Source organism: Panicum virgatum, chromosome 1N (genome assembly GCF_016808335.1).
Source record: "Panicum virgatum strain AP13 chromosome 1N, P.virgatum_v5, whole genome shotgun sequence".
In the NCBI taxonomy this organism is placed as follows: Eukaryota; Viridiplantae; Streptophyta; class Magnoliopsida; order Poales; family Poaceae; genus Panicum; species Panicum virgatum.
In genome coordinates, this window is record NC_053145.1 from 38,766,515 (window position 1) to 38,791,077 (window position 24,563).

General features: G+C 43.6%; 1 protein-coding gene and 1 long non-coding RNA gene across 4 annotated transcripts; both read left to right on the forward strand.

Annotated features, from left to right (window-relative positions):
• Nucleotides 1-10,322: 10,322 nt before the first annotated feature.
• LOC120655786 lies at nt 10,323-15,422 on the forward strand. 3 transcript variants are annotated; one of them, XR_005667733.1, is made up of 3 exons: nt 10,323-10,478; nt 10,560-10,720; nt 15,252-15,422. It is a non-coding gene; the product is annotated as an uncharacterized LOC120655786 (long non-coding RNA). The 3 variants fall into 3 exon arrangements; XR_005667734.1 differs by lacking the exon at nt 15,252-15,422 and adding an exon at nt 11,110-11,234; XR_005667732.1 differs by lacking the exon at nt 15,252-15,422 and having other exon boundaries at nt 10,560-11,020.
• Nucleotides 15,423-22,645: 7,223 nt separating this feature from the next.
• On the forward strand, nt 22,646-23,671 carry LOC120653512. Its single transcript, XM_039931239.1, has 3 exons — nt 22,646-23,165; nt 23,267-23,372; nt 23,485-23,671. Exons 1-3 carry the CDS (start codon nt 22,646-22,648, stop codon nt 23,669-23,671), a joined length of 813 nt encoding a protein of 270 aa, XP_039787173.1.
• The last annotated feature ends 892 nt before the right edge of the window (nt 23,672-24,563 follow it).

Sequence of the window (24,563 nt, forward strand, 5' to 3'; positions counted from 1 at the left end):
ACATGTGTGTGTTGAAGCAAAACAACCTCGCAAGCCTCACAAGGCTGCTGCGGCGAGAGAGTTGGCACCACTTGAATTAATTCATTCAGATATTTGTGAGATGAATGGAATATTGACCAAAGGTGGCAAGAAATATTTCATGACGCTTATAGATGATTGCAATAGATTTTGATACGTGTATTTATTGAAAACAAAGGATGAAGCATTGCATTATTTTAAAATTTATAAGGCTGAGGTAGAAAACCAACTTAAAAAGAAAATTAAAAGGGTGCGTTCTGATCACGGAGGAGAGTATTTTTCAAATGAATTTTCAGAGTTTTGCGCGGAGCATGGAATTATTAATGAGAGGACACTGCCATACCACAATCCAATGGGATTGCTGAGAGAAAGAACCGTACTCTAACTGATTTGGTTAACGCCATGTTAGAAACTGTGGGACTACCTAAGGAATAGTGGGGTGAGGTGATTTTGACAGCATTTTATGTCCTGAATAGGGTGCCCACAAAGAACAAAGAAATTACACCATTTGAGGAATGGTAGAGAAAGAGATTAAATCTCTCTTATCTGCGAACATGGGGTTGTTTGCAAAAGGTGAATGTGCCAATTAACATGTAGCGAAATTTTGGACCCAAAACTGTTGATTGTGTTTTTCTTGGTTATGCTATACACATCGTGGGTTATAGATTTTTAATAATAAGTTCCAAAATACCGGATATATTGAAGGTACTATCATGGAATCGAGAGACACAACATTTTTTAAAAATGAATTTCTCATGAAAAATACACCCAGCACTTCTAGTCATGATTCTATTTTTTTAAAATGATATCCATGAACCGATAAATAATGCTGATTTTGAAACCCATGTGGAAACTCCTGAGGAGGATAATAATACAGTCGCTCGAAAGAGTAAGAGACGAAGGGTTGTAAAATTTTTTGGTGAAGACTTTATTATATACCTTGTGGAAGACACTCCCACAACCATTGCTGAGGCATATTTATCTATTGATGCTGACTTATGGAAGAAGGCAGTGCAAAATGAGATGGATTCCATTATGTCTAATGGAACTTGAAAAGTGGTTGATCATTCTTATGCATGTAAACATGTGGAGTGTAAATGGATATTCAAAAATAAAAAATGAGACCTTATGATACTGTTGAGAAGTACAAGGCAAGGCTAGTGGCTAAGGGCTATACACAAAAGGAAGGAGAAGATTACTTTGATACTTACTCACCAGTTGCTCGACTGACAACCATACATGTGCTAATATCCTTGGCTGCCTCACACGGTCTTCTCATTCATCAGATGGATGTTAAGACAACTTTCTTAAATGGAGAGCTTGAGGAAGAGATCTATATGGATCAGCTTGATGGATTTGTGGCAAAAGGGCAAGAGGGTAAGGTTTGTAAGTTGCTAAAATCCTTGTACGGCCTAAAGCAAGCCCCTAAGCAGTGGCATGAGAAATTTGATAAAATTTTAACATCAGCCGGCTTTGTAGTGAATGAACCTGATAAATGTGTGTATTATCGGTTCGGTGGAGGTAATGGTGTTATTTTGTGCTTATATGTGGATAATATTTTAATATTCGGGAATAATATTGAAGTCATCAAAGAAGTGAAGAATTTTCTGTCTAACAATTTTGAGATGAAAGACTTGGGTGAGGCTGATATTATTCTTAACATTAAGCTATTGAGAGAAGAAGGAAATGATGAGGTTACTCTTGTGCAGTCCCACTATGTGGAAAAGGTGTTAAATCGTTTTGGGTACGATGACTGTGCGCCAGCTCCAACTCCTTATGACCCAAGCGTGATTTTGAGGAAAAATCAGAAAATTGCAAGAGACTAATTGAGATATTCACAAATAATTCGTTCTCTCATGTATTTGGCTAGTGCAACCAGACCTGACATCTCATTTGCTGTGAGCAAACTAAGTTGGTTTGTGTCAAATCCGGGAGATATTCACTGGGGTGTTCTTGAGAGAGTACTGCGCTATTTAAAAGATACAATGAGTTATGGCATTCACTTTACCGGGTATCCGAGGGTACTAGAAGGTTATTGTGATGCTAATTTGATTTCTGATGCTAATAAACTGTACGCTACGAATGAATATGTGTTCCTGCTTGGAGGTGGCGCTGTTTCCTAAAAGTCTTGCAAGCAGACTATCTTAATGAAGTCTACAATGGAAGCAGAACTGACAGCATTGGATACTGCTGGCGCTGAAGCCGAGTGGCTACGTGAGTTCTTTATGGATTTGCCGATTGTAGAGAAACCTATACCGGCTATCTCCATGAATTGTGACAACTAAACTGTGATAACAAAGGTGAACAGCTCTAAGGACAATATGAAGTCTACAAATCATGTGAAAAGACGCCTGAAGACTGTCAGAAAATTGAGAAACTCCGGAGTAATATCATTAGACTATGTTCATACTTCTAATAATCTGGCAGATCAGTTTACTAAGGGTCTATCACGCAATGTGATAGAAAGGTGTATCGAGGGAGTTGGGCTTGAGACCCACCTGAAGTCATTCCATAGTGGTAACCTGTTCTTTGTGATCGGAGATCCCGTGAACTAGGATGGTGAAACAAGCTAGTGGATGGCTGAGCGAGAGGCTCCTTAAAATAAAGTCTAGCTCATTTGAGATGCACCGTCTCTCCAATACTGCTAGGGAGGTTGATTAAATTCTTAATGTGATCCAAGTGGCTTGATAAAGCAGGGACGTCCTACAGTACATCCTAAAAGGAACACACCTATCTGAGTTCGATTGTTAGTATGAGATGTGGGTAATATCTAAATACTCATGAAAAAGGCCAGAAAGTGTGACTTGTAAGCTTCAAACAGAGGGAATGCTCTTTACAGCCTAGTATCAGTTAAGGATTCTAGCGAAATTTATCTCACACAAAACTGTCAATTCAAGGCTTTGTCCATTGATCAGTTGTGGCTGAGTGTAGCTATTATTCTAAATGGATATTCAACTTAACAGTCTCCATCGAAATACTAGTATATAAAAGAATTGTGGTTCTGAGATATTTTCGCATTGTACCCTAGAGTTTGGTGGGGATTGTTAGATATAATGTACCTTTGGCCCATTAATATTTAATAAATCTAATAAAACTCTATGGTCCAATATTGCACATTAAATGGCTTAAATGTGGGCATGGATATGCATGGTCCCGCTAGGTGCTCTATGGTCCAATATTGCACATTAAATGGCTTCAATGTGAGCATGGATGTGCACGGTGCCGCTGGTTGGGCAGCCAGCGAGTCGGACGGACGGGAGTGGCTTAACTTTTGTCACTTACCCAACTTGAATTGGGAGTTATCAAAATTAGTGGCAATCAAAAGTTTGATTACGGGAGTTTCTATTTTTCTCCGCTCCCATTCCTTCCCGTAGCGCGACCAGAGGCTCGCGGCCTTCCGTCTCCCGCAGCGAGACTCCTCGCTTTCCGCCTTTCTTTGATATAAGTCGAAGAGGGAACCTTCAGTCAAATCTCTTGCAATCACCACAATCCAGCAGCACTCTGAGTTCTTCTCGTTTCGTCTCCTGCGCACACACGAGATGGAAGAGTAGGCCTCCGGAACATCTCCATCCGCTGGATTCACTTGCTCGGGGTGAGGACGGCAATCACGTTTTTGGGGAGTGCGACGCGGCACGACTACTCGTCTCGCACGACTTGAAGGGATCTTCACAGCGATATTTCTGCACTGCACCAAACGGGACGACTACATCGACCAAGCACTATGTCGCTTTCGGGTACTTCCGGCTCTGCCGCTGGGTATGCCGATTTAATTCTGAAAAATACTAATTTTGTGTCTAGTGTCTACAACATGTTCAACGTGTTTTTATTGAGAAATATGACATGTCACGTCTTGATATTTGGCACTGGAATATTTTTTATGATGATGTTGATGATGTATTATTTGGACAAGCACATATATGATATCATGCTATTCTTGCTTGCGTCAATTTTATGGAATAAATTAAACATGAATTTGCCTAATTTTCTAACAACGAGGTTCTTCACTGCCGGGCTTAGCCCAGACTCAGCGGTGATCGGGGGTCTTTACCGTCAGGTCCAGTTGATTCTGTGGTGATCTAGATTTTTTTAAATAAATAGTAATCTATACTATAAGTTCAGTCTCAATAGGAATTTTATGGAGGGTTTCATGGCATTAAATATCATTATTTTTGGTGACATGGTAAGGAGAGAGAAGGATGGAGTTTCATGAGATGCGAGGAGAATTTCACCACAATAAAACTCATCTGACATAGTTATCTAGTTCCCAGTCTAGGTGACTGTGCCCATAAAACTGCCACTGAAACTAGGCTAAGAATGCAAAACAATTGAAATTAGCAATAACAAGTCTAACCTAGCCTTACCCCTCACAAACCACCCCTTTAAAGCCTACATGTAACTATGTTTGATGAAAAATTTGACAAAACTTTGAAGCAGACTCATTTCGTCGCACCGCGCCATACCATTCCACCCATCCTCTATTTTTTTTTCACCGGCGCCGGATCTACCCACCCACCCGTGTTTTTTTTTTCGACTAGGTAATAGTCCGTGCGTTGCTATAGGCATAAAGTTAAAACGAAATAGCAGTTACTTCAAAAAAATGCAAATAATTTTGTTTTTCATTGATTTCACATGAGAAGATATTTCAATTTCAAGCACTGCATGAGAACGGACTCCACCGCACCATTGTCGGGGCCACGGCCGCCTGGGAGGGAGAACGTCCCGCCTGTGGACGCCACCAAGTTCCCGGAACGATTGGAACGGGTAACGGGAACGAAGAACGTGGTACGTTAATTTAAAAAATATGGAACGAGTGAAGTTTACCTCGATGGAACGATAATTTGGGAACGTGGAACGTGATCATATTAATTCGGAAAGATATTCCGGAACACAACCGAGACAGAAAACTCTAAACTTCCCTATTTAATTTTGCTAGAATGCAATAACTCTTCAACAACAACAATATAGTATTTTTTCTCGAGCAAATTAGGGTAGGCTAGAGATGAAACCCGAAAGAAATAAGTTCATGGTTCAGGCACATTGATAGCTAGTCTCCAAACGCTCCTATCCAAAACTATCTCTTTACAGATATTCCAATCCTTAAGGTCTCTCTTAACCGATTCATCCCACGTCAGTTTAGGTCTACCTCTACCCCTCTTTACATTATCGACCCGCTCAAGAACCCCATTACGCACCGGCGCCTCAGCAGGCCTTCGTTGGACATGTCCAAACCATCTCAGCCGATGCTGGGTAAGTTTCTCCTCAATTGGTGCCACCCCGACCCTATCCCGAATAATTTCGTTACGGACTCTATCCCTCCTTGTGTGCCCGCAAAACCACCGCAACATCCGCATCTCTGCTACACTCAGTTGCTGGACATGTCGCCTTTTTGTAGGCCAACATTCAGCACCGTATAACATCACCGGACGAATTACTGTCCTATAGAATTTGTCTTTTATCTTTTGTGGCAACCTCTTGTCACAAACGATGCCAGAAGCTTGCCGCCATTTCAAACAGCCAACTGAAATTCTATGCCTAACATCTTCATCAATGTCGCCATCCTTTTGTAGCACCGATCCTAAATACCGAAAAGTATTCTTCTGGACCACCATTTGCCCATCTAGACTAACGTCCCCCCTCATGCCTAGTCGTGCTGAAATCGTACATCATGTACTCGGTCTTGGTCCTACTAAATCTGAACCCTTTTGACTCTAACGTGCGTCTCCACAGCTCTAACTTCCTATTAACTCCTGCCCTACTCTCGTCAACTAGCACCACATTATCAGCAAAGAGCATACAATAAGAGATCTCACCTTGTATATCCCTTGTGACCTCATCCATCACTAAAACAAATAAATAAGGGCTCAATGCTGACCCCCTTGTGTAGGCCTATGTTAATAGGAAAGTCAGTGGTGTTGCCATCACATGTCCGGACAAACGTCGTCGCATCCTTGTACATATTCTTAATGAGGGTAATGTACTTTGTTGGGACTTTGTGCTTCTCCAAGGCCCACCACATGACATTTCTCGGTACTTTGTCATATGACTTCTCAAGGTCAATGAAGACCATGTGCAAGTCCTTCTTCTGCTCCCTATAACTCTCCATCAATTGTCGTATTAAGAAAATCGTCTCCATAGTTGACCTTTCAGGCATGAACCCAAATTGGTTTTGGGTCACAATTGTCACTCTTCTTAGGCGATGCTCGATAAACCTCTCCCAAAGCTTCATCGTATGGCTCATCAACTTAATTCCACGGTAGTTAGTACAACTTTTAACATCGCGCCTTATTTTTGAAGATAAGTACTAATATACTTCTTCTCCATTCTTCCGGCATCTTATTTGACCGAAAAATGAGATTAAAAAGTTTAGTTAACCATACTATTGCTCTATCTCCTAGACATCTCCACACCTCAATGGAGATACCATCAGGATCCATCGCTTTACCTCCCTTCATCATCTTCAAAGCCTCCCCGATCTCTACCTCCTGAATTCTCCTCACAAAACGTCTGTTGGTATCGTCAAAAGAGTCATCTAACTCAAGGGTAGAGCCCTCACTCTCCCCATTAAACAACTTGTCGAAGTACTCTCTCCATCTATCCATGATATCCTCATCTTTCACTTGCAGTCGATCTGTCCCATCCTTAATGCATTTGATTTTGTTGATGTCCCTTGTCTTCCGCTCGCAGATCTTAGCCATCCTATAAATGTCCTTCTCCCCTATAAATGCATGGGTCTAGAATAGTTTAATACCCTGTTTGATGGTGTAGATGCCTTCCGTGATTGAATCTGACTCTACGAGCACGATATAGCTTTGCTGCCTACCTTCTACTTGGGCATTTTAACTTCCCTAGCACAAGAAATTCTTGACCGTTGGATTTCCATCTGACGTCTGCTGCTCTTTCTTCTTCCTCCGTTCATCTTCCTCCGTTCTCTCTCTCTCTCCTAAAAAAAAACAGCAGGAAGAAAGCTTCTTCCTCAGCCCCGGTGCCCCCGCCCGCCCTCCTCGAGGTGCTCACGGATGCAACCAGCTGCCGGCCGCCGGTCTTGGTGCCCCCGCCCCGCCCTCCAATCACGGATGCAGTCAGCCGACGGCTGCCGGTTTTGCTTCTGCCTGCCCGAGCGTCCGCTGGCTTCGCGTTCCCCAAGCCAAAGCAGGAGCACGAGCCTCCCACCGTCGATGGCGTTCCCGTCGCCGGCTTTAGTGCAGCCGCAGGCCGCAACATTCGCCCGACGAGGTGGAGCACATCATCCTCTGCATGATCCGGCTCGTCTTCGTCACACCCCCGGCCAACCCCAGCCTCGCCGTCGCCTACCTCGAGCACGCCGCCGCCGAGCTCCTCTCCGAGTCGCACCCGTTCCCCACCGTGCGTGAAGCCGCCGTGCGCCTCCTCATCGACCGCGCTCCCGGATCCGTCCACCGCGTCCCCGCCCCCTTCACCTTCCGCGCCGCTGCCTTCGGACGTGTCGCCGCCAAGGCACGCAAGATCTCCACCATCCACGGCGCAGGCCTCCGGGCGAGGCTCGCGGAATCCATCACGCACCACTGGGGATTCATCCTCTCCTCCGCGCGCATCGTCGCAGGGAAACCGGAAACATTCATCCTCACCGCGGCATCCCGCTTCTCCACCGCCGTCTGCCCCCATCCCCAGGGCCGCAGCATGCGGGCTCCCTCCCAGAGTTCACCGCCACACCGACCTCCCGCGCGCGCCGCGGTGCACACCGACCATCCGCCCCCGCTCGAGATGCGCCCGCACCCGCCCAGGGAGTCGCAGGCCCACGCGGCGATCCGCGCGCTCGCCTGCGGCCGCAACCATGCATCCTGCGGCGGCGCCAGCCCCAGCCGCCGCCTATGGGCCGCGGGCGAGGCCGGGGTTAGGGTTTGGGACCTCGCGGACACCTTCCGCGCGCCGCCGGCGCGGCAGCGAGTGCGGAGCGGATAGGAGCGATCCCGAATCGTGGAGGAAGAGGGAGGGGGTGTGGTCCACCTGTCGGCACGCTTGGCAATGGTTCTGCCGGGCAGAAACAGGGGGGAGGAGTGAGGACGCTATAAGCTTAGTCCGTATTTAGATGGCGTAAAGATAAAACGTAAAATTTTTGTAAATTATTTGTATAGTATATTAGTATATTAAATGTAGTTGAAAACTAAATCGTATTATAAAAATAGATTGTAAATCGCGAGACGAATTTAATGAACCTAGACTCATTAAATTCATCTCGTAGTTTACAGACAAAATCTATAATTAGTTTTATAAATAATATACATTTAATATTTTAAATATTAAAAATTTTCTAATAAAAATGTAAAAACTTAAAATACAAAATGATTTAAACACACCCTTACTACAGATCCCAAATTAACGAACCCGTCCGACCTTCCCCTTCTCCCGCTCCCTCTCCTTCCCTGACCCCTCTCCTCGGCTCCTCGCGCGGCGGCCGCCGCCGCACCCCGTTCCCCACCCCCGACCGACAGCTCCTCCTCCTCCACCCCGCGGCACGGCCGTCCGGTGGCGCGTCCTCTTCCACCCGGCGGCGCGGCCGGCTGGCAGCGTGAGCAGCCGCGGCGCGTCCTCCTCCACCCCGCGGCGCGTCCTCCTCCACCCCGCGGCGCGGCCGGCCGGTGGCGCGAGTGCCCGCGGCGCGTCCGCCTCCCCCCGATGGTGTCGTTCCTACCTGCTTGCCACCCTCCGTGATCGGCCTCCCCCCGGTCTGTCGGTGGTCAGGCAGGGCGGCAACCGCTCGCGGGGGGGCTCGGCGCATCCCGGCGGCCTCCCTACTCGCGGTGGCATCCCCGCGGGCTCTCAGCTGGCTTGCGGCAACGTCCAGGCGGCGGCCGGACCGTCCCTCGCCCTCGCCGCCCATCCCTCGCCCTGGAGCGTCTCCGTTATATGAAGTCCCAAGCCGCTCTGTCGGAGTTTGTCGCCGGCCGCCGACCAAATCCCAGCCGGAGTTCTTTGTCCCCATGCCCGACCAAATCCCAGCCGGAGTTCTTTGTCCCCATGCCTGGTGAGGACGACACAAACTATATCCCCTGGCTCTCCTCTTCCTGCCCCCTCCTCATCCAGGCACCTAGATGGGCAGACCGCCGTGGATGGTGCCAGCCAGATCTCCCGTCCACCATGAACACAAAACATCAAGCTATTTTGTATATGTAGATTATACAATAATTTATGTCAATGATTTGCCCCTGCCCCCTACCCCAATGGAATACAATGGCAGTTCTTTTAAGTTTGTTTAATCTTCTGAAAATGAAAATAGGCTCCTATAATTATTGATGTATAGCTATGTAGATTTTCATTGATCATCTCCTCTAATTTGGCCTTTTTTTTATTTTATTTGTTGGACAAAGTTGACTGCTAACTCCGCACTGGAAGACTCTCTCCTGAGTCGTCTCAGCATAGACGGTCCCAAGTCCGGGTAGATGAGGAGGGTTGCGTTAGGTTTTGGCAAACCAGCATAAAAAATAGCCACTCTAATGGATTTGAAACACATAAGAAACTCGTTGGGGCGTAACCCTCTTAGCGACGCGCTACATCGGAACCCGGGTGTGGTGATAAATGGGCAAGGGCCGGATCGCCATCCCCCCAATGGCGCGTCGTATCGTGACCTGAGTACGATGATAAGTGAGCAAGGGTCGGGTCGTCGCAACCTGAGTGGCGCGCTACATCTACGTCCGGGTGTAGTGAAAAATGAGCAAGGGTCTTCGCACTTCCCTCGACGGGTGCGAAGGGTAAGGAAGTTAGCCAAGCCAACTAGAATTCATATAGGTAGCTGGAACGTAGGGTCCCTAACGGGTAAGTTGCGAGAGCTAGTTGATGCAACAATTAAGAGGCGTGTAAATATTCTATGCATTCAGGAGACTAAATGGAAGGACCAGAAGGCGAAGGAGGTTGAAGATACTGGCTTCAAGCTTTGGTACACGGGGGCAACACCGGGTAGGAATGGTGTAGGTATCATGATTGATAGGAGCCTTAAGGATGGAGTCGTAGAGGTTAGATGGCAAGGCGACTGGATTATCTTAATCCGGATGGTAGTTGGAGATTCGGCTTTAAATGTGATCAGTGCCTATGCTCCTCAGGTAGGCTTTAGTGAGAGCACCAAGATTCAGTTCTGGGAAGATCTAGATAGCATGGTTAGTACCGTGCCTTCCAGCGAGAAACTCTTCATAGGAGGAGATCTCAATGGCCATGTGGGTGCGATTAATGTAGGGTTCGAGTGAGTGCACGGGGGTTTTGGGTATGGTAGCAGGAGTCGAGAGGGGGAGGATGTGTTGAACTTCGCGTTGGCCTACGACTTATTGATAGCGAATACCGTTTTCAAGAAGACAGAATCCCATTTTGTGACGTTTCGTAGTGGAAGATGGAAGAATCATGAGGTGATGTCAACAGCAAGATCAAGACCGATGGCAAAATGCAAGATGGAAGAATCATGAGGTGATGTCATGAAGAGACATCAAACTCCAATGGTGAGCTAGCATATCATGTTTTCCCTTCGATTTAGGTTTTTTGCATTTGATTTGACAACCATTTCGATCACCATTGGATAGTGCTTGAAGGAACTTGTGGCAGGGCACTTGAAGGAGGAATCACCAGACAACAATTGAAATGAGATGAAGGTGAAGGATGCGGACACAAAGTCTATTAGCTGGGCGACCATCAATATTCATGATAAGGTTGCAAAGCTTCCATCAGAGCACTTGCCAAGAAGGTTAATCCATTGTCTAACTTTTGTTATATGTACGGTTTATGTGTCTGCTAGAGATCATTAGCAACTTTAGGAATTAGCATGTGCAATTTTGCCAAATGTGGTTCTCATGTCAGTAACATTCAAGCATAGTGCAGACTCTCTTCAGTACATGTTTTGCTTCAGTTAGGAGAACTGCTTCTAATCTTTAATAACTTTGATTTTATTTTCATTTCCCAAGAGATTTATTGATATATTCAGAATCATTACTGTTTTTGTACCAATTGCTTTAATTGATGTGGAAGAGAAGTCTTATTTGGGGAATATAAGTCTTATTTTTGTACCAATTGCTTTAATCGAATCATGAGTCTTATTTGGGGAAGAGAAAGTCTTATTTTCCATGTTTTTTATAGATGTGGAAGAGGACGTGTCGGGAGGATAAAAAATTATCATCCAAGGCAATATGTAACAGTAATAACAAAACATGACACTTTATGTTTGAACCAAAACTCAATCGTAAAGGAATCAGTTGGGTATGGAATCAATTTGAAATGATCACTATTAGTGAATGCAAAATATGTGCAAATCAATTGTACAAATCTTGCTTACTTAGGCTAAAATGACCTTGTTTAAGCCACAATTAGGGGTGGTAATGGACTAGGGCCCTAATGCTCCTTCACAATCCTAGTTGGTCCTTACTATTTTTAGTTCAAGATTGAATAAGATTTAGGCCCTATCCTTTTATGGCCCGGCCCTTAGATTATCTAGGTCAAAAATCAAGGCCCTCTACCACCCCTAGCCACAATACATCATGTATATATGTTTCAGTTTGTACTCATGAGTCATGACATGTTTTCGAGTGTTACACATGGTTCACTACAAGAAATGTGGTGATCTATGACGAAAATTTTATGACATTTTAATGAAGCATCACAATTGCACACAATCTATGACGAATTTGAAGGTATGGGCCCTAGGCCCAGAACCTTATGACGTTTTATTGAATTCGTCATAATTGAGCCCACAAAATATGTCGTTTTATTGAATTCGTCATAACTGCGCCCACAAAACATGACGTTTTAATATTAATGTCATAAAATTTGATAGGATTTTTTTCTGTTTTTTTCTCCCTCAGAATAACTCCAAATTTGATAGGATTTTTTTCTGTTTTTTTCTAAAATTATTATATTTCATTTAGTGGCATTTTTTTATTTATTTACTATATTCTATCGGATCTTTAAGCTCATATTTGCATCCAAGTTGCTACATAATATTTTTTTGCATGAGAATATTATTATGTGAATTGTTCTCAATTTATTCATGTTTAAATTTATTTTTTCTTAGTTTTCTGAATTCTTATTGCATAGAAAAAAAAACTTTTGGGTGCGTTCAACATTTTTTTCCCTATGATTGGCCCACTACGTCCACTCCATATAACATGTGCTGAGATTAAGAAAAAAATGTCGATGCAGAACAACAAAAGGAATAGCGATCAAAAAATAATAAAAAGAAGAAGTCAAGCGCTGAAGGATGGATATCGAACGTAGTCGAGATCAAAAACAACAAAAGATAAATATTCTTACTTGTTACTTCACAATGGTTCAATAAAATGATAAAAGAAAAAGAAAATGTTAAATAAACCAGGCTCAGTTCAGCCCAAGTGACCCAATTATTTTTGACCGTCCTCCCGATCCAACGGCTGTCATCGCTCCTCCATGCTATAAAATAAGCAGAAACCCTAGCTCCACAGCCCGCACTCCACACTCAGATCCCCTCCTGCCTCCCCTCGCCCCCTCGCGGATCTCATCGCTCCTCCCCCGGGAGAGGCGCCGCCACCCCTCTCTGTTGAGAGGCGCCCGGGCGGGTGCCCGCGGCTCTCGCCGGGCTCGGTTCCGCGGGATGGCTCCGGTGCGGCGCGGCCTCCGCGGCCCATGCCGTGAGTGAAGGCGCTGGCTTTGCCGCCCAGGGGAGAGATCTTGCCGCAGCAGCAGCAGCCAGAGGCCGGTGCTCCGGTGGCCGAGGCCAAGCGGCGCCCGCCGACCGCCATGGCTGGCAGCGACGAGGTCAACCGCAACGAGTGCAAGGTGCGCGCGCGCCACTGCTGGCGACCTCCTCCCCCTCCCTGCCTGCCTCGTTGCTTCCACTGCGCTACCGGTTACGCGTCCTTGCGTCTGCCGGCCGGTCTGATGGCCGAGCCTGCTTTTGGGAGGCACTTCTGCCCGCTGCCGCCCCATACCGCTGTACAGGTCTTTGCATCTGTCTTTTCCTCTCATCTCTTTCTCTATCTCCCATTTGTTTTCTGATTCTTTCCCCAAATTGATTTAGATCCCGATCTGTATTGACCATGTGTATGACTACTCCATCGCACAGGTTGGATGGTAGTATGACCAGTACTTGTTTCCCTTTGTATACTAGGATGTGTGATACTCCTATGATGATTGTTTTCAGTTCCGTTAGGAGTCTTTCTATTCAGGTTTAGGCTGAAACTTTAAGCTACTCGAATATAAATTTAGAGTTCAATCTAAGGATCAGACACACGGTTAATTAGAGTGAAACTGTGAACTGTTTGCTTCAAGGCAACCAATGATATGTTTATGGAAGATATTATTTGGTTTCTATCTTTGGCATGTGTGCCACTTCACAAATCACGACTTTACAGAATACTCTAAAACAACAATCTAGGAAGGATTCCACTAAACAAACAAGAGAAGACAGTACATGCCTACCTCCAGTATTATGAGAGATAGCTTACTATTGTGTTGTTTTGGTGAAAAATAACTTGACTTTAGTTTTTGTTAGTCAAACCATGTTCTATAATGTCATCTTGAAGTTTAGCTTACTTCTTTCTGAAATTTACATGGTGGTAGTTTAACACAATGAGCTATAATTGCTAATTTTCAGGTCTGCTTCCAACTGTAAGGAAAAGGATGAGGGTCCATGGGTGTTGTCTGCTGCTGGGCGTGTGATCTGATCTTGTTGCCACAGCACGATGCAAAGGTGGGTTTAATTTCTCTGCTTGGCACCAGCATTCTAACAGCTAGAGAGCAAGTTATAGCATGGCTGATGGGTTCATCTATGATATTTTTATTATAATTTTTACTCTCAGATTTCAGTGTACTTCTCTGATAGCTATGAGTATCAATTTAATAAGCGGAGTGTTATTTGTGGCCTTGTTTTGCTGATACACTCACCTGGGGTTTTCTATTTTTTAGATTCCTTTGATTATTTTCTTTTTCCACAACATTGCAACGCCCGCCTAATGTTCTAGTGCAAGTTTATAGCTAATGCTTTTCTTTTGAGCTGCTATCAGTCCCTTGGTTAATTCAGTCACACTACAATAAGCTTACTTTCTTTGACTTTGTTAATGTTTCATTTTTAGACACTTTTTATATGTGAGAAATGGCTTGCTTCAAGATATTGTTAAGCACTATCTAAGTTTGCTTCAGAAATACTTTTATATTAATTCAGATTGATTCTTGGTTGAGAAAAGTAATGCATGCATCAGTTGTACTCACCATATGTGCTATATCATGTGCAGATATGCAATTAAAAGCTGAGAAGGATGCAAAACTTGAGCTCGTGCTTGAAACATGGGTTTGCTTGAAGCTACATTTTTTGCAGTATTGTGAGATTTTGTGCTAGATTAACTAGAGTAAACTTATTTCCTGCTGTATCCAAAAACTTCGATGTTGTATATATGTGGTGAGATGTTGGACCAGAGTTTATCTATATATGAGCTGGTTTATATCTTGATTTGGGCTGAAATATAATTGATTGATTAAAAAATTGATCTGTATTTTAATGGGCTGGCTATATGCAAATGGGCCCAATGCAAACTGACCCACTAGCTTGTTGCCACATAATTGTCCACGTCAGCATCCATATGGTAGCAATGTCATCACCACTTTCCACATCATTGCCATGTCAGCAAAAACATCAATTTACATGTCATCATTGCTATTCACGTCATTGCCAAGTCAACAGCCACATCATCCTACATGTCATCAATATATGATGTGGCAATTGAATTTGTGACGAAATTTATACTATTTGTGACGTTTATTTTCGTCATAGAGAACGGGCTTGGGTTGGGCTTCGGGGGCCCGAGGACATTCCATGACGGTTTCAAAACGTCATGGATCAAGCAATCTATGACGAAAATTTAAGAAACGTCATGAGGTGTGATCTATGACGCTCAATACATGACGTTATTTGAGATCGTCATAGATACTGTTTTATGACGGTTTTTCAGTGATCTGTGACGAAATTCAATAGTCATGGATCAACAGATTTTTTTGTAGTGGTTGAATTGCACTTAGGCTAAATTTTTTATCTATTAGAATTTTTGAAGATACATCCTTGACGCATGAACATCTTTAGCATAAGTATAAATTATAAATTACTTGATGTTTTATAGATATAAATACTTATTTAGTAGACTTTTGAGAACACATGCCGGCAAACCAGCTGCATGTTGTGCGTGTTAATTTGTTTTCACGCAATTTCTGTTCATAACGTGGTTCTTAAAACATGTGGGGCATCCCTACTATCTTAGGCCTATCTCCGGTGGCCGAACCATCATCCGACGTGTCTTTCTTGAAGCAAATCTTCACCGATATAGCAACTGAATCATCTATTGTGATATGAATGTTTTGACCTGACTGTATATTTTCGCCATATATAGTTTCGTTAAAATGCATTTTGCAACTAAAATTTAGCATGCTTATTTTTTTGCAGTAATGTTCTTCAAACACGGGCGGTGCCGCATGTGCACCCTACTAGTATAGTTTTAAGCTGCAATTACATATTGACATAATTAATATAAAATCTATCTAATAATACTTTAATGGATAAATATATTAGACACTGATGCAATTAGATAAATGTCCATCCAACGGATCAAAGTAAATACAAAAATAGTACTTTAGTGGAGGTATGTATATAAAAAATAGTTCTACTAGCACATATAATCAATAAGTCGAAGTGGAGGCATATAATTAATAAAAATACTTCAGATCACTCTAAATATTACATAGTTTAAATGGCACATAAATATAGAAAAGGTAGCTTAAATGGCATCGTAGTCGCACGTAAGATAGTTCTTTGCACTCTTCAAACACATGTAGAGGTTCAAGTGGAGGTATACTTCGGAGTCCCTTTCCTTCATCTTAGGTCATATTTTCGACGCTCATGATCTCCTATTTTACCGGGGAGTACCACATGTTTGCCCTCATTCGCTAGGTCCTTTGCATAGAAGACTTGGACTACATCTTTGCATACTTGGACTACAACTTTAGCCCATACAAATGATTCATCCTTGTACCCTATTTTTCTTAGAACGCTCATCAACCTCTCCAAAGGAAACATCTAATGCAAGAAGATTGGACCAAGAGCTTTTATTTGGGCAACGAGAAGAGTGATAAGATGCACTGATATATTAAAATAAGTTGGTGGAAAATGCATCCCGAGCTTGTTAATTGCGTGAATTAGGTCTGCTTGCATGTAGCTTGTCAAGTGTGCTTGGGTCTATGACCTAGTTCGTACCTTGAATCAAGTATGTGAAGTCCAGCCCTCAAAATTTAGTGAGCCTCCATCATAACTTTTGATGAGAAATTATCCTAAAATATCATGATCAATTCATATAAAATGCATGGTTAATCCTAAAATAAAGAGCATCAATCCCATGGATTGTTAACCATTAACCTAGAACAAGTTTTCGCACTCAAACAACCAAAAAGAGTAGCCCTCGTGATGAATGTTCATGAGAAATTTTCCTAAAGTGAAGAAAAAGAGATTCGCCTTGATCAATTCATCACAAAATACATGATTAATCCTAAGATAAATGGTATGAATCCAATTGATGGCTAGCCACAAACCTAGCACGAGCCAGTAGGTGGGAGGATGAGGGGTTGGGATTTTGTAATGAACAGCCTTATCACCACCGGTTCGTTACACGAACCGGCGGTGATGAGGCTCATCACTGCCGGTTCGTGTTACGAACCGGCGATGATGCCCTACAGCACCATCACCAATGGTTCGTGTTACTAACCGGCAGTGATGAGGTGCATCACCGTCGGTTCCAACGGCCGCTACGGCCACCAACTTTGGAACCGGCGGTGATGAGGCGCATCACCGCCGGTTTACTTTAAACCGGCGGTGATAGCCCGTTTGCAATAGCTAGTTCTCTAGTAGTGGCGGTGCTCGCGGGAGCCCAAGAAGACAGCGGGGAGAGCTGGAGGCGGCACCAGCGGGAGCTTGAGGCGATGGCGGGGGAGTTCAAGCGGGTGACGGGAGGAGCACTGGAGCTGGCGTCAGTGGAGAGGAGATCGGAGAGAGGTGAGAGAAAAGAGGAGAGAGAGGTTGACATGTGGGACCCACATGCTGATGTCAGCGAAAACCACCGTGAAAACCAACGAGGGGGTGATTTGCTCGGTTTTAGGAGTTGAGGGGGGCAAGATGTCTGGTTTTATAGTTCGAGGGGGTATTTAGACTCCTTGACAAGTTGAGTGGTTGTATCATCTTACTTACGGCACATGGAACATGACAACACATTGTGCGAAATAAATATCTAGGAATAAGACCTCTCAGACAGATACAGAGGAGAATCGAAGACTCCCATTTTGGGGCAAGTCTGATGAAGGTTAAACGTCACTTTTTCCATTACGGGACTTTTATTTTAAAAGGGATCCCAAATAAGTTCTGGAAAGATAAGTGGTTGGGAAATAGAACATTACGTGATCAGATCAGTATCCTGGATTATATAACACCACCCTCGAAAATAAGACAATACGGCAAATGTTTAGGGCACCAACCCACCAAATATACCTTGGTGCAGGGATCATATTGTGAATAATTTAGTGGTGTGGAATATCCTACACACGAATCACACCAACATTGAATTTAGCCAAGAACAACTTTGGAAAATAAAGGCTCCGCTAAAAATAAAAATCTTTCTTTCGTACATCCGGAGAGTGTAATTTTAATGAAAGACAATCTAATTAAGCGAAACTGACATAGTAATAAATAGTGCTATTTTTTCCATATGGATGAGACTATTCAACATTTATAGTGTCCTCTAACCCGTATGGTATGGGCAGGCATATATACATGCTACTTTTGGGCTTCCACAGCCACACGGTGTGGCGCACATGTTTGGGATTTGGCTAAGGGGAATTAGTGCCGTTTTTAAACCTCTAGTGTTACTTGTAGCAGCAGCAGCTACATGTTGAGCTCTATGGACGAGCAGAAATAATCTAACTTTAAGATCAAACAAACATCCTTTTTATTTGCAGGTTATCTTCACAGTTTCGCATTGGCTTCGCACATGAGCTATCCTCTAAAAGCCTACTACACAAGGTTTATGATGGGGACCCGAGGGGGAAATCCCGATCTTTCGATGAGGGTAAATCTGGCTATGCAATAGCAACCGATACACCTCCTCCAATGGTCGCCATGAACCAGTAGTGTGCGACGCCGGCCACAAGGGCACTTGTCCTGCAAGCAATCGAGAACTAGTAAGAAAAAGTAAACATGAACTGAAATCTCGAGATGGGAACGAAGAACTGAATCTGGATTAAACGAAGTTGGGGTCTCAAATACAAGAAGAAGGGCGGTTATACAACACGCTTGCTTCTAGGAAGTTGCAAAGGCAAATTTGCATCTAAACAAAACCCAACCTTCAAATGGTGGCTGCTACTTATTTATAGGGAGGCTGCGACCAAGATATTTTGGATGAGTCATCCAAACCCTAGGACACTCTCCTCATGGGCTCTACTGAAAATAAGGCCCAAAGACCCAATAGCTGGGGTTCTGTTCAGCCTGAATGACTGATCGTTCTTTGGCAGATTATTCTCAGCTCCAGACGAATCTAAGGTTAGATCCATCTGAAAGTAGACTTCAATATCTTTTCCAACAAGTACTCGTGGGCCTTGAGCAACCTCCGGAGTGAAGATTTATGTTCATCTCAATCAGGCACTTCCTGAAGGTCCGAAAGCGTGGTCTGAAAGGCTGGTTTGAACTTGCTTCATGTAGGTCCAAACTGGTTGTTGTCTGATATTCCTCCAGGTACAAACTTGCTGCTCACAACCTTGGCTGCTTCATCACCCATGGTCCTAAAAATAAATAACCATCATCATGATTTAGTAGCATCCAATTCTGAGAACAATATGTACAAACAATTAGGAAATAATTTACGGGAGAATTAAGCATGTAAGCTCGATCTCTAATCACGTAAGCTTGATGTCCCATAGGTGTGGTTGTATCAATTGCAGGGATGTCCATATCAGTTTAGTTGCAGTGGCATCTCAGCAATTGACACAAATTGGCAATAACTTTTTTTTTAATCTTGGGACATGGGTGCCGGTCTAGTCTACGGATTGATAGTAAGTGAGTGATGTTGGCTCCTTTTGAAGGCTGTGTGTTTTTATGCAGAGGTCGGGATTTTTTCAAGCATTGTTGTATCACCTCGATGTAACTATATTTGATTAATAAAATTTCCCCTTTTTAAAAAGGAATTTTCAAATTAATAGTAGGAATATAAAATTTTCCTTGCACAACTCAATTCGTTCAATGCCTAAAATCACAGGGAAACTTGCATTTTCCAACAGTTTCCCAGGAAAATGCGTGAACCTCCCAACCGTCATCATTATCCCACGACCCCAAACTATCTTGTTAGAACATCCTTCCTCCTAGTTTCTATAGCAAAGCTAGATGAATCTCCTCTTTGAACTAAGCCTAACCACACAAATAGAAGGTATAACAGATGCAATGCCAACAAAAAACAAGCTTTGTTAATGGAGAAGGAATGATGATATCAGATTTTTTTTTCCTTTTAGAACTTTTTTTCTGACCGGAAGAGTACATGGACGGATGAAGATGATGTCGGTCGAGTCAATGAGAAAGGTGACTGTGTGTCCGACTAGACTGCCTATGCACGGGAGTGAGAAAGACTTGAAGACGTCATTGCACTTGGAGGAGGCCGGACAGATGTCGATATCGGGGTCGCGTGACGGTCCTATGGAGATGGACGGTTTGGGTGGTTTGAGCCTCAAAACCACCCTACAGGCATGTTTTCCAATTTGAGCCTCAAAACCAGGATGTGTTTGGGCCAGATGGCAATGTTGGTGGACACATGGCCCCATCGCAAATGTTGCGTCAACGCGAAGCATAATCATGAAGGCGGCGTGTCCGTGCGGTGCGCTAATAAAAAGTTGGACGATTTTACCATTAAGGGTTATTTAGGTTGTGTACTTCATGTAAGGGCGTGCTAGATATATGTGGATGAGATGTTGGGCAGCTATCACTTTGGTGAAGGTCCTTTTATTTGTTTGTGTGAGAGGTTTTGCTAGGGTTTCAGAGAGGGAGAGAGGAGTAACTCTTCTTTGAGCTTTTTTGAAAGGACCTTAAGATGCCTAGGGGGGTGAATAGGCAATCAGGGGTTGTTGATATCCAACAAACAAAACTCACTAGAAACTCGTGAGTGAGTAGATCGAGCTCGAACCCTAGAAAAGAAGTCTCACAAGCAAATAGCAATGAAATCAAGTAAATTAACACGAAAGAGACAAGGATTTATTTCCCGAAGTTCACACCCGAAGGTGCTACGTCTCCGTTGAGGAAGGATTCGAGAGACGGTGCTCAAGAACCCCTATGCTCCTCTCCCAAGGGCGAGATCACCTCTCAAGCCCAAGGTCACTTACTATGGATTCCTCAGCGAGGAATGGAGCTTACAAACTTCTTGTGCAGCTCACAACCTTGATTGAGCAGTCACAAGCACGCCTAGCCGTCTAGGAGCACAAGGCTCCAAGAGTAACAAACTTGAATCCGCGGGCTTGATCAAAACCAAGTGCTCAAGAGGTGGGAATGAGGCTCACTAGCACGAATCCTTGCTCTTGCTTGCTTCTCACTCAAATCCCTCAAAGGAATCACTCAAGAATGAAATGAGGGGAGTGAGAGAGCTCTCTTTTGGCTTTAGGAGGAGTTCAGCTCGAAAGAATGGCAAGAGAGAGAGAACTGAAGGAGGGGAGGAAGTATTTATACCCCTTGACCGAAAAATAGCCGTTGGGCAAACAGTTACCCGGAGACTCCGGGTATATGCCCGGAGACTCCGGGCAACCCTAATTTTTCAGCCCGAGAACAGCACCCAGACACTCCGGGCAAAGGGGTCCGGAGTATCCGGCCCTATACCCGGAGTATCCGGGTTAGGCAGGATGAAAGCTCATGTTTTGCTCTTTTGAGTGTATTTTGTGGCTCACAGGTGTTTGTCTAGGTTCTCTTGAGCACAAGATTTAAATCGAAACCCTTGAATCAAGTCCCTCTTGATAGTACGGCGTCCCTATACTCAAATTTCAAATATAAAATCTAATATCATGAGTACACTTAAACACCACCTTTTCATTTCCTTTTTGGGGGGCCATACGTCATCACTTGATTCACCTATACATATTCATCACCTGCACACATGCTCAATTACACAATTAAATATACATGTGTTTTGTCATTATTCACCAAAACCCACTTAGGGGCCTCGATCACTTTCACTTTCACCATTCAATGCTTTGATTTTGCTAGAAGTGACTTGTAACCGAACAATTTGAAGTAATGCAAATATCAAATTCGTGTCCCTTTTGTTAATCCCGAGCCATTTTTATTTTTCTCCATTTTTGGGTGATTTTTGGCTGATCTTTTGTTCGGCGAATTTGGCAAAGATTTGGGTTGAATCTCTTGAGGAGTCTGTTAATAGGATCTTATGAGCAACTTTGGTTCAATCTCCCTCAAGTATGGTACAGGTGAATCTAGCGCATACTCTCTCTATCCTGGAACGTAAGGCATGAGAGGGTTTAAAATTTGAACTCAAATGTAAGGCATCCTAGGATCCTTTGGATAAAAAGTCGGCTGGAAAATAGGCCCATGAAGAGGCCCATTTTAGAAATCCCAAAGCAAGAGTGTATGGCATCCTTTAGTCCCACATCGCTAGTTCAAGTTGGTGCAAACCAACCTAAATAGAAGAGCTTTCCCTTGTGTTTGAACACACAATAAAGGGGAAGAGTGGGGCTGTTTTACACAACGCGCGCGTGTATTCTCTTTTGTTTTCACATGAGGAACGACATGACTTGTGACTTGGGATGCAGCAAGCAGCCAAGCTAAGTTGGTGTAAATCTTTTGCCATTTGCGTATTAGTCTGTTGACAACAGTCATTAGACATGATTAGTGTGCAATCAGTGCCATAATCCTGAGTTAAATGTGCAGTATTAATTCGAGTTAATTGGGTGATTACTACTGCCATTAAGTGGTGTTTTATGGCGAAAACGGTCAGCTGTGAGCTGCTCTCTCGCCTATAAGAATTCCTGGAGATGTTTAGAAAACGCACACACATACAACCTCCACATCCTCTTCTCTCTTTTTCCTGCTGGGAAGCTGTGCTGTGGTACCGAGCTGTTAGTTCTCGCCGGCTCCTCTCCTTGGCGTGCACTGTGGAGAAGGATGAGCAGTGTATCTCCGAGCCATTGCCATCGTGAAGCCTACACGAGGGATGGCAATAAGGTTTCTGGGTAGCGCAACTGCGCGACCGCTCAAGGCTGATCGACTACGTTTGGCACTGCTACAATTTGCACTGCATCATCTCTTCACGAGGACGGTGCGCTGATCGGTAAGAGTAATTGAATTTAACATGATAATGTTTCTGCTCGATTTACTCTATCAGTTTTCAATTCTATTTGAATAGCAATAGTGTTGTTATTTCTATTTAGCCTGAAATTGAAATCTGGTCTTTTTAAATGCATATTTCCAACAATGTAGAAACCTTATCTATGCGTTTATTGTAATTTAGCAATGGCTGGTCCTTCGGATGCAATGAAACCTAAGAGGTTTGCTGGTGGTAACTTGCATAGATGGCAGGCTAGAGTCAAATTTTGACTCATGTCTATGGGACTGTGGTGGGTGATCCACCCAGTGATGCCATTCACGGTTGAGCAGACCACGACGTTCGTGGGTGATAAAGATACAACGCTCGGATGTATCTTATCCCTGCTATCAGATCAGCTCTATGATCTGTATATGGATTACACTAACCCCACAGAGTTGTGGGATGCACTTGAGCGTAAATATGCAGTATCAGAAGGTGGTCGCTTACTCTATACCTATGAGCAGTTCTATGACTACAACATTGATGCTGCAAAGTCGATAGTTGCAAAGGCACATCAGATGCAGCTACTGGTTGGAGAGATTGCAAGTTTGGGCTATCCTTTGCCGAACAGGTTTGTGGCGGCAGGCATTATTGCCAAACTCCCTGCATCTTGGAGGGATTTTGCCATAACCCTGAAACACAAAAGAGAAGATATCTCCACCGAGGATCCAATTATAGCTCTCGATGTGGAAGAGAAGGCAAGGACAAAGGATACTCCAGGAACATCTGCTCAAGGTGCAAGTGCAAACATCATAGCGAACAAGCCCACCCACAAGGGTAAGGTGAAGGGTAAGATAAACTATGGTGGAAAGCCTAAAAAACCACTAACTTTGAGAAGAAATCTGAGAAGGATGATAAAGTCAGAGCATGTTATGTGTGTGGCAAAGAAGGGCATCTTGCGAAGAATTGCCACTACCGCAAGGACAGAGATGATGACAAGTCTAACAAGAAGGTGAACGTCACCATAGGCAACGGCCATGAGGCCGGTGGATCTCGGTATGGTAATTTTCCATTTGTATTTTTGATAATTGAATCTACAGATTGGTGGGTTGATACTAGTGCGAATATACATGTATGATCTGACATATTCTTGTATACTTCTTACTAGTGATAGTGCGCATACTTCCTCTGTCTTGATGGGAAACAAATCTGTTGCGCCTATTGTTGGTGTTGGTACGGTCGAACTGAAGCTAAGTCCAGAGAAGATTGTCCACTTGAAGAATGTGCAACATGCTCCGTCAATAAACAAGAACCTCATTAGCGGGCCCTTGCTTTTCGAGATGGTTATAAGTTAGTGTTTGTGTCCAATAAAGTTATAATTTCTAAATTCGGGAACTTTGTTGGTAAAGACTATGATAGCGGAGGCTTGTAACGCTTAAATACTGTTGAGCCAAATTTCCATTTGAATATTGCATCCATGAATAAAATTTGTGAGTCCAATGTGTGGCACTCTCATTTTTGTCATATCAATTTTGACACCATTTCTAGAATGTCCAGATTAGAGTTTATTCCAAAATTGGAAGTAGTCAAAGGATCAAAGTGGCAATCATGTGTACAAGCAAAACAACCTCGAAAACCTTTCAAGGGTTTAGAGGAGAAGAGAGACTTGTCACCATTAGATCTTATTCATTCAGATCTATGCGAGATGAATGGATTATTGATTAGAGGAGGCAAGAGATATTTCATGACCTTAATAGATGATGCTACACGTTATTGCTATGTTTACTTGCTGCAAACAAGAGATGAAGCTTTTTACTACTTTAAAATCTTTAAGGCTGAGGTTGAGAACCAAATTGAAAGAAAGGTCAAGCGTTTACGTGATGATCGTGGAGGAGAATGCATCTCCAATGAGTTCTCTCAGTTCTGTGCTGAACATGGTATAATCCATGAGGTCACACCACCATATTCAACTCAATCAAATGGGATGGCTGGGAGGAAATATCGACACTTACAAACTTGGTCAATGCCATGTTAGAGAGTTACGGTATGTCCTATGAATGGTGGGGGAAAGCTATTTTGACAGGAAACTTTGTCCTTAATCGAGTTGTGATAAAGAATAAATACATCACTCCTTATGAGGGATGGAAAGGGCGTAAGCCTAATTTCAATTTTCTACGCACGTGGGATTGTTTGGCGAAAGTCAATATACCAGCGCCGAAAAAGAGAAAGTTTGGACCCAAGACGGTT